The sequence below is a fragment of the Gossypium raimondii genome, chromosome 7 (assembly GCF_025698545.1).
Source record: "Gossypium raimondii isolate GPD5lz chromosome 7, ASM2569854v1, whole genome shotgun sequence".
Lineage (NCBI taxonomy): Eukaryota > Viridiplantae > Streptophyta > Magnoliopsida > Malvales > Malvaceae > Gossypium > Gossypium raimondii.
Genome location: NC_068571.1, coordinates 1500196 through 1511401, shown reverse-complemented (window position 1 = coordinate 1511401; position 11206 = coordinate 1500196). Strand labels below are relative to the sequence as shown.

The following is an 11206-nucleotide window of genomic DNA, read 5'->3' as shown; positions in this document are numbered from 1 at the left end:
TTTAAACCAATATATACGCCTAATTTTGCCCGATAGATATACCTTACCATATGTATGTTAGATACATACTGTGGGGTAATAAATTAATTACATGAATCAATAATTTAATGATATAGAAAAGGAATACATGCATAAACAAATCGTAACAAATGAGGAAAGAAGAAAAATGGAGAGTTGGAGACAGCAAGGCACGTATTTTGGACCCATTAAAAGTGTGTATATATATAGTATGTATATATGTCAAAATTACAAAAGAAAAACAAAATATAATAATAATAGAGTTATTTGTATTTCATTGGAAATTCCCCTTTTACTTCTTTTGTGCCCCTACTTGCAACCTTTTTAGTAAAATATGCCACAATTTTTATACTTTTAAAATTAAAAATTTAGTGTTGTACTTATATTTCATAGAATTTAGTCTATTTATTTTCAGATTTCAAATTTCAAGTCCATCTTTTAATACTATTAATTTTTTGATTAAATTCAAGTTAATTGTAAAGTCATTTTTTAATTATATGATTACCAAATGAGTATTTTTTATTTGAAAACATTGTAGTAACGAATTTAACAAAAGAAAGTTAACAGTGTTAACAAGTTAACTTAAATTTTAAAAATTAAAAATAAAGAGACTAAATTTCATGAAATATAATACATTGTGGCATATTTAAAAAATTGCAAGTAGGGGCACAAAAGAAGTAGAAAGGGGAATTTCAATGAAATACAAACTTTATGATTTTTTGCTTTTTGTAATTTTGACATAGATACATACTTACTATATATATATATATACACACTTTTAATGGGTCCGCCTTGCTGTATCCAACTCTCCATTTTCCTTCTTTCCTCATTTGTTATGATTTGTTTATGCATATATTCCTTTTCCATATCATTAAATTATTGATCCATGTAATTAATTGTTAAGCTAATTATCAGTACATGCCAAATAAAAACAAGGGCATTTTCCTATTTTGTTTCTCTACCTAGGTAACCCCCCCTCGGGTATATTTTTCTTAGGCATCATCATTTTCTCGTTTAGGGTATCTTTGTTAGGGAATCTAAGGTGAGTTGTCTGTGGATATGAAGAAGTTGAGGAAGGTTTGATGTGATTGCTTTCACTCCATAAATGCTTTCTTTTCTGTTACCCAACGGCTCCTTTCTCACTTTGTCTCTTCATTTTCCAGTATATTTTGGCTTTTAGGTGCTGAATTTCGCCTGGCTTCTTTCCTTTTTTTTCTATAATAATCTCTTTGGGGTTGGCTTTGTTTGTTTGGTCTGCTTACACCATGTCTGAACCAGGGCTAAATAAGATGGCAGTTGGTGACACCACTTACACCAAGATCTTTGTTGGAGGTTTGGCTTGGGAAACTAAAAGGGATACCCTCAAACGTTATTTTGAGCAGTTTGGAGAGATCTTAGAAGCTGTTGTTATCAATGATAAAAGCACTGGAAAATCAAAAGGTTATGGCTTTGTAAGCTCCCACATATCCCCCTCTCTTTTCTTTTCCTCTTTAATTTTGTTGAACGAGAATCAATTCCCTTGGTAAAAATCTTTGAACTATCATCTTTTAATTGACTTAAACCGTCAACAATAAAAAATATTGTAAGAACGAATCGTGTATGGTTTACAGAAGAAATACCTTAATTAATGGAGACTGATATTATAAAACTCGAAATAAATATTAAGATTTGACCTGAATGTATCGTAACTCGAATTACTAACCTTAGTCTTATAGAAAATTTATAAACAAATTTAGTAACACTTGAGCGATTCTCCGTGGAGGCTAGGGAACAAAATCCCGACCACGATATGATAATATTTTCGATTGTAGACTACTTTAAAAAATTTTCCAAAATAGCAGATGCCTCTCAACAAATTCTATTCTTTTTAACTTGGTTTTCAATGTTGTAGGTAACTTTCAAGGATGCTGGTTCAGCGATTAGGGCTTGTTATAATCCATTTCCTGTGATTGATGGAAGAAAAGCAAACTGTAATGTTGCAGCTTTTGGTGCCCACAAGAATCCTCCAACTTCTGCATCTCACCATGGTATTCAGCCCTTAATTAGCCCGCTACCACCATCTCGAGTGATGGCGCCTCCAAGCACTGGTACCCCCGCATTTTACCGTCAACTCGTTCCACAATACGGATTACCTTACTCGGCTTACGGGTTAGATCACTCCGCAAAGCATGATTTACTAGAAGTCGTATTTTATTCTCTAGTTTTTTTTTCTAAATGTCTGCTTGCGCTTTACCATTCAGGTATCCGGGTTACACACACAATAGTTATCCATTGGTTAGTCTCTTATTCTTTCTAACCCAGTTTCAATTTATGTTTAAATATTACAGATGATGGTTTGAAATTAGTTGGTATTGTTGTTTTTGTTTACGCAGAACTGTTACAATGTATATGGAGGGCAACATTTGGCATCCCAATACACAACTGGAGTCTACTTAACTTACTTCCCACTCTATCCCCAGTATCCCAAATACCGAGCATTGGCACCCTCTCCAGTTGCTGCCGCACCAGCAAGAGCGGAAGAAGTTAAAGGTATGGTAGGAGCTGCTTCCTCTGCACAAAGTTCAGCACTGTAATTATGCCAATGGAACGTAAACAGACAAGTTAACTGCTTATGCTTAATCTACACTCTCCAAAAGCAGAAAAGAAATGGAAGGGATTTTACTCTTTTCATTTTTATATTTTTTCTTTATTTTTATTATTTCGTAAAAATCACACTTCAATATGGCAAAGACTAGTTAAATGAAAGGACATAGTTATTTACCTAATTTTTGGGAATTAGAAAATGCAATCCCTCTTAAGACGACTTTTACCCATATTATTAATATGATGAAAAATCTGATATCTAGGCCGCAATAGTGGGGCTGAATTATGAAAGAGAAGGGCAAGATGGGTTTTGGCTAGCTTGTCAGGTCATCTTGGCTTTGCAACCTATGACGAGGTCATTGTCTGTCTGTCTCTGTCGTATCTCTAAAAGAGTCAAAATATCTGACTTCTTTCTTGGGGTTTACATCTTTTAGCATCATTCTTTTTATCTCTATTATCCATATTTTGCATATTCAGCTACTGGGATTCATGGAAAATGTCGTGAATCAATGCAACCGCCCTTCTTGTTTCAAATTCTAGCAAAAATCTCAAATTTAATTGTTTGTTATTCCTCACATGCTGTGTAGAAAAAGACCTTTAAACAGCTGAACCCGCTCGAGGGAGGACAGAAGGTTAAAAGGCAAATACCAAATTTAGTGGGTTGTTCCAACCGGACATCACCATCCAATTGTATCCGAAATTTTGGACAAACAACTTAAATAATTGGTACAGTTAGATTAAATTGAATTAAAAAAATTATTTGAATTAGATTTCTATTTTTAATATTTTAATACATTTATTTCTTTTAATAATTTATTTAATCATATTGGGTCAACCCATCAAACAATTGAATTGAAAGAATCAATGATTTGATCGGTTAGATTACAAAATCTTTTTAAATTAGCCAATAAAAATACGCTTAAAATAATTTATTTATAGTTTCTTGAAAGTTACAAAACGATTGCTAATTCGTTTATAACATCTTAGTTACTCATCTGTTTTACTTGATAGTGATGATATGACATATTTTATACAAGATTAATAATTGATTTGACCCTTGAACTATAGCGAAAATATCAGTTTGGTCCTTTTAAAAATAACAATAAATTCCAAAAAATCTAAAAATATCATAAAATTCTAAAAGAAAATGTGAAAATTCAATATTGTAACAAAAAAAATGGGAGAGCAAAAGAGAGTGTATTTTATTGATCAATCGAAATATTTACAAAGCTTCACCAAAGTCTCTATTTATAGGCATAAGAAATATAAATGAAGTAGAGATCTACTTTTAATGACTATTTGAATTTTAAATACATCAAACCTTATCTTGATCTTAATGGACATCCACCTAATAAGATATTCATAATACTCTCTCTTGGATGTTTATTAGTAGATAATGTGCCTCGTTAAAACCTTACTAAGATAAAAACCCTGTGGGAAAAAAATTTCCTAGTGAAGGAAACAGTGTACGCATATCTATAATACGCATAATATGTTGCCTCATTAAAAGCCTTACTAGGAAAACCCAATGGGACAAAACCTCGGTTAAAGGAAAAAGAGTACAGCGTGTATTTACTCCCCCTCTCGAAAACATCACATACTTTCTCATATTCTACATATTCAATCTTGAATACTAGTTTTTCAAATGACTATTTGAATGTATTTGCTAAGAATTTATCACCATTGTTTTAAAAGTCATCAGTGAGGGAAAATTTGGGGTAAAATATATTTTGATCTCTTTAGGAGTTTCAACAATAATCATAGCAAACTTTAATCATGATTCTTCTATAAAAATACAAATAGGTATTTTGAATTATTTTATAATCCTCTTTCAACTACTATTGACTAAGTCAAATTTACCACATATGTTCAATTATTTCAATTCATATAAATGAACAATTTCCAGATAATTTCAATATACTTCTGGAATTCTAAATCCTTCAAGGATTTTAATATAAACTTTACTATATAATAATTCATAAAAGGTTGTAACAACTGTAACACCCCTAACCCGTATCCGTCGCCAGAACAGGGTTACGAAGTATTATCAGAATATACATATTAAAGACGGACATTTCAAATTATTTAACATTCATGTCAGAAATTATTCATAAAGTCTCATGAGCCCTCGAGGCCTAAAACACACATTAGAAACAAGTTGGAACTAATCCGGGTACTCAGAGAATTTTTCGCAAAATTTCAAGATTTTTCCTAAGTGTAGGGGACACACGTCCGTGTGGTCAGGCTGTGTGGGCATCCTGAATAGGACACACGACTGTGTTCCAGCCCGTGTCCATACTAGTGTAACTTTCTGACTTAGGTCACATGGCCAAGTCACACGCCCGTGTTCTAGGCCGTGTGTAGGTAGGTGCAGGGGTCACACGGCCAAGCCACACACCCGTGTGTCAGGCCGTGTGAAAAATCCTAAGCATTCTATTTTGAATTTTAAAGATGCAAGGGACACACGGCCAAGACACACGCCTATGTGCTAGGCCGTTTGTGACACACGGCTGAGACACACGACCGTGTTTCTGCTCGTGTGGACGAAAATAGGTCACTTTCAATGCCACTTTTCTCACCCAATTTGTCTTCCACCTACATAAACATTTTAGCACATTCACAAGTCAACCCAAGACATTTAAACCAAGCCAAAAATCAAGTCTTATGCATAACATATCACTTCATAAATCTATATATAACCAACTTACCTATTTGATCGAAAATGCATATAGACATACTTATGAAGTTTACTATCAATTAACCTTACTAAACACTCATATCATACATCAAAACACATTCATCACAAGCCATTCAATGGCTATTAACAACCAAAACATGTGTTTGCCAACATTGGCCAAGTTATCCTATACATGTCATTATACCAAAGTTAATTTACTAAATATACTGGGATGAGTCGATTGATAGTGTGATGATATCTCTGTCAAGCTTCCAAACCAATAAGCCTCCGAATTACTATAAAACAAGGAAAATAAACAAAGTAAGCTTTAAAGCTTAGTAAGTTCGTATAACGGGAAATTAACTTACCAATCATTTATATTTAAAGTAAGCATGCAAAATTCATCCAAATAAATTTGGCAATTTGCCTAAACATATATAACCTTAAGAAACATGTTAGTCATGTACTTCATGTGAATATCAAGAATCAAATATGAGCTCATCATGTAAAATTTTCATAATCATATGCTTTCCACATCATATGTCCATTTAGCATGTACATTTTCATAATAATTCATCTCAAATTCAGATTATTCCATGTCAAAACTTTGCCCGTTGAATTTATTAGAAATATCGATGGATACACAGGTAGTACACTTGAAGTGTACAAACTGTAATCTGTGAATTCATATTCGGGAGTGCTCCTTAGAGCACATAATCGGGAAGCCCTCTCTCGAGCCATATAACAGGAAGCTCATGTGAGCCATGTAACGGAAAGCTTATCCGGGCTGTATAACAGAAAGCTCATAAGAGTCATAATAAGGAAACTCATGCGAGCCAATAACGGGTAGCTCCGAAGAGCCATTAACGGGAAGCTCTAAATAGCCATATGTCGGAAAGTTAGAGCGAGCCATATTGGGAAGATCTAGAGAGCCATTAATTAGGAAGCTCACAAAGACCCTTTAATCAGGAAGCTCACGAAGAGCCATATTATGAAACGCTCATAAAAGTTACGGTGTGTCCATGACACATGCAAGATCACAACCGATCGAGATGCTCCGAAGAGCTATTAACGAGAAGCTCACAAGAACTATATAATGGGAAGCTTGAGAGCGCTAATAATGGGACGCTCTTTCAAACTATGGTGTGTCCGCAACATATGCAATAACACAACCAATACGGAAAATCCTGTATCCATCAAATTTCATTTATTCAAACGGGACTTAACATTTATTAGGCTTTGTCAGATATGTGACCGATTTTCATACATGTCAATTATACATTATTCATACATAACATTCAATTTAAACATATAAATATACACAATTTAGTTACACAAACTTACCTCGACAAGTGTTCGTGCATGCAAATTCTACTAATTCGATATTTTATCTAACTTCGTATTTGGTCTATTTGAATCTATATAAATGAATTTAACATCAATTCATATTCAATTCTATTCAATTCACATCCTAGGCAAAATTGTCATTTTACCCTTATACTTTTAATTAATGACGATTATTCCCTAGGCTCGGAAAATGAAATTCATGCAATTTAATCCTTATTCCAAGCTTAGCCTATTTTTACATATCACATTTACAGCCCATGTATTTCATAAAATTCAAAATTTTTTCGTGAATTTTACAACTGTTCAATTTAGTCCCTATATCATAATTTCATCAAAATTTCCTTTACTAAAGTTGTTTATCTATCAACAACATTTCATTTTATACCATAAATTTTATAAATCATGCTTATTCATCCATGGAAAAACCCTATTACTTTGATAACTTTACAAATTAATCCCCGAAATAGCTAGATTAAGCTATTACAATCTTGGAAATATAAAAATTACTAAAAACGGGACAAGATTACTTACCCAATCAAGCCAAGTAAGCTTGCTTGAATTCTTTTCTCTTAGCTAGGGTTTCCATGTAAAATAATTTGAGAAAGATGATGAAAAAGAGGATATTTTGTTATTTAATCATTTATAATCTTTTATTATTTCCACTTTCCAATTTAGTCCTTTTCTTTATTTAATTTTCCATGGATGGGTAAGCATACTTATCTACTAACTTCTCTTAATGGTCTATTTTTCATATAAGGACCTCCAATTTTGAATTTTATAGCTATTTGATGCTTATAACTACTAGAACTCAACTTTTGCATTTTATGCAATTTGGTCCTTTTATCAACTAAACATATAATTGGTAAAAATTTTCTTAACAAAATTTTTATACGATATTCCTATCATAATGCAGATCATGAAATAATATTAAAATAATTTTCCTTCCAGACTCGGATTTGTGGTCCTGAAACCACTATTCTGATTTCACTGAAAACGGGTTGTTACAACAAAAACCATTAGATGTAAGTTAAATCTTTTATGAACTGCCAATTTAATAATATATCTAAAGGTTATTGCATCCATTACAAAAGAATATTATATCTTTTCATAATCAATGGCAGGACTTAGTAAAAACTTCATATTTTTATATTTGTATCCTCACTGGCTTTATACCTTTGGATATTTGGACTGCCACGAATTTGAGTTGTGTTTTTCTATTTTGACCAATCTATTCCATATCTATATTTCTCAATAGATTATTTAAGATTCTCTTTTTATTTCAACAATAATATTGCATGCAAAACCATTGTCGACCACTTTTATTATTCGGTTCTACATTTTCTCGAATTGATATAACTTATCAAGATCTCTTATTTTCACTATTTTAATTTTTAGTTTCAGGTACCTGAATCTCATTAGAGTTTTAGTTATGTCTTGGGTCTCTTTTAGAACACCCGCCTCCACTATATAACTATTTAGAAGAATTTTCATCTTTGGAACCGTTCAATCTATCATTTATTCTAACTAATTGTCCTACTGGGACTTTGATTCAAATTAAAATATTAGATGGTATAAAACACTTGGTTATTCTGATGGTCACTAAACTAACTATAATTACGATAAAGGCAAGCGCACCTATCGAACAATAGTATAAATATGATGAGTAGGGAATATCGTATCCACGAGGACTAAAAGTACTAATAATTACCATTTTTCTATTATTTACCCGATAAATTAAAGTGGTTGTTTTAATCTAAATTTACTAATCTAATTTAACTACGAACACAACATAGAATGAAATGGGAAAATAATCGAAGATAACTAAAGAGAAAGACAATACCCAGGAAAGAATCCACCTAGACTTCACCTATTATTCTGAATCTGAATTAAACGATTTATTCACTTATGTCTTGATCTGTAGAAATCCCTAAATTATGTTAATATCTCTTTCAAGAGAAAGAACAACTCACTCTAGGTTGATGAATTGAAATCTCTTTCTAATTAAAACCCCTATTGTTGCATTAATTCGATCTATGGATTCCCCTATTAGATTTGACTCTAATCCGATAGATTTATGTCATCTTTTTTCTAGGATTGCATGCAACTCCACTCAATTATGCTAGATCTACTCTTAAACAGAGACCTTTGCTCCACTGAAATAAGCACATTAAACATGAATTAATATCCCAAAAATATTAAAACACGAAATAAGCATACATAATTGAGAACAAGAATCATGTATTTATCATGTAAATTAGAAATCAAATAATAAGATTCATCATAGGTTTCATCTTCCCTAAGCATCTAGGGAATTTAGTTCAAAATCTGAAATGAAAACATCTCAAAGTCAGAAAAACCACAAGACATAAAGAAATTCAATAAAACTTTGAAATAAGTTAAAAGGAGATCTTCAATCTTAAAGGAGATCCACTTCTGAGTTGGCTCCGATAGTGTTCTTCAAGTGATTTCTTCAATCTTCTCTGAGCTCTCCCTTAGGTCTTCTTCTAATTGGTATTTATAGGCTTTAGAATGCTTAGAAAGCCTAAAAATTGGGTTTTTCTGCGTATTTAGGAAGCAGGTTGTGAAATCGATACGGACAGGCACATGGGCGTGTGGCCAGCCCGTGTGGCTCACACGAGCGTGTGCCTAGGCCGTGTGGAAATGCCCAAGCCGTGTGGATCTTGAAAATAGCTTTTTTTGTTTGATTTTGGCTTATCTTTCACTCATTTCACTCCTCTATGCTCACCTAAGTATAGAAACATGAATTTAAAGGATTAGGAGCATCAAATTCACTAATTTACATAATAAATCATCCAAAAACGCATCAAGAATGGGATTAAAAATATGTTACTTTTATGGCTTATCATATTCTCATTAAGTTTGTAAATACATCTAATAGTTAACTTGTAATAAAGTGAGTTATCCTTTTTGAACTTCTGGTTCAAATTACTCTCTATAAGGATCTAGATAATGATAACTCATTACAAGTAGTGATTTCATTCACTATTATTTATCTCCCCTAATATCGGAAAACTATCAAATCAAAATAGTAATCACAAATTATATCATAATTGAATCTCCAATACATGCAAAACATTTAATAATACAAGGAGACTTGTAATTAATACATATTCCAAACTGTCTTTGAGTATTCACTAATCGTTGTTGTGGTGGAGCAATTGGAACATATACGCACATATAAATGTTCAAAGATAAGAAATATTTAACTCTTGACCAAAAATCAATTGTAATGGGGAGTATTTATAACTTATTAGCTTGATGCGTACAACACTTAAATCAACATAATTTCATGTTGAAATAGGAAGTTTAGTTCTCATAAGTAATGATTTAGAAATTAATTAGATGTGTTCAATCAATAATTTCTCTAAACCATTATGCTCATAAATAAAAAATTTTATAAAACTTTTTCAAACTCAATTAATAAAAGACTGAGATGTAAACCCATCAGCTTTAACAATATGATTTTTCTTAATTGCATATGTAATAGCCCGATTTTGGGCCTAGTCGTAACAGTGGTTTCGGGACCACAATTTTGACGTAAGAAAATTTATTTTTTATTATATTTTTATGGTATAAAATTTCACGAAATAATTTTGTGAAAATTTCATTCGAAAATTTTGACGTTTGGGCATTCAATTTAGTCAAAAGAACCAAATTGTAAAAAGTGAAAAAGTTGAGTTCTACATGTTAGAGGTGTCCAATTGTTATGAAATTTTAAATTGGAGGTCATTATATGGTAATTAAACCATTGGTTAAGTTGGTGGGCAAAAATGGACATAGTTAGGCATGTTTCCAAAGTTTTTATTAAGGGCATTTTGGTCATTTAGTTATTAAAATGAATTAAAAACAAAATTAAAAGCCAATTTTTGTCCATCTTCAACCCCTTGGCTGAAACTTGCATGGAGAAACCATGGCTAGGGTTTTTTAAGCTTCCAAGCTCAATTGTAAGTCCGTTCTAGCCCCTTTTTAATGATTTTTACGTTTTTGAAATCCTCGTAACAAGATCTAGCTATTTCTACCATTATTTTGAGCTAGGTTTTGTGTTTAATAATTTACCCATGGAAGGATTGCATGTGTTTTGATGTTTTATGGTAGAATATGAAAGTTTGAAGTGTAATAAACAACTTTTACTAAGTGATTTTTAGTGAAATTACATAAAAGGACCTATTTGTAAAATTTGTAAAATATGTGAAAAAAATATGATTTAGTGAAAATTGTGGGCTTCTATTAGAGGGAATATGAATCGGCTAGGCTTGGGTAATGAGAAAAATGAGTACTTTTCATTTTACGAGCCTAGGGGTAAAAGTGTAAACATGACAAAGTATAGGGGCAAAAATATAATTTTTGCAAAAAAATATTTTTGGGCTGAATTTATTATTATAATGATTAAATAAGTTAAATGTGATGTTTTAGATCAAGAAAAACAAGGTTCGGATCTAGATTGGGGAAATATAAGTAATTGACGAATAAGTCATTTTCACCGATTTTGCTTTCGACGTAAGTTTGTATGTAAAAAATGCATCATTTTTACTTACGTTATCATATTTTATCATGTTTTAT

At 31.9% G+C, this 11206-nt stretch overlaps 1 protein-coding gene across 4 annotated transcripts; it reads left to right on the top strand.

Moving 5' to 3' along the window:
* Positions 1-960: 960 nt before the first annotated feature.
* Positions 961-2783, top strand: LOC105768887 (uncharacterized). 4 transcript variants are annotated; one of them, XM_012589155.2, is made up of 5 exons: positions 970-1198; positions 1297-1469; positions 1910-2166; positions 2259-2292; positions 2391-2783. In XM_012589155.2, the coding sequence occupies exons 2-5, from the start codon at positions 1308-1310 to the stop codon at positions 2589-2591; spliced, it is 654 nt and encodes a 217-aa protein (XP_012444609.1). In that variant the 5' UTR covers positions 970-1198; positions 1297-1307; the 3' UTR covers positions 2592-2783. The 4 variants fall into 4 exon arrangements, with proteins under 4 accessions (XP_012444591.1, XP_012444609.1, XP_052489252.1 ...); XM_052633292.1 differs by having other exon boundaries at positions 981-1060; XM_052633291.1 differs by having other exon boundaries at positions 982-1095.
* Positions 2784-11206: the final 8423 nt, after the last annotated feature.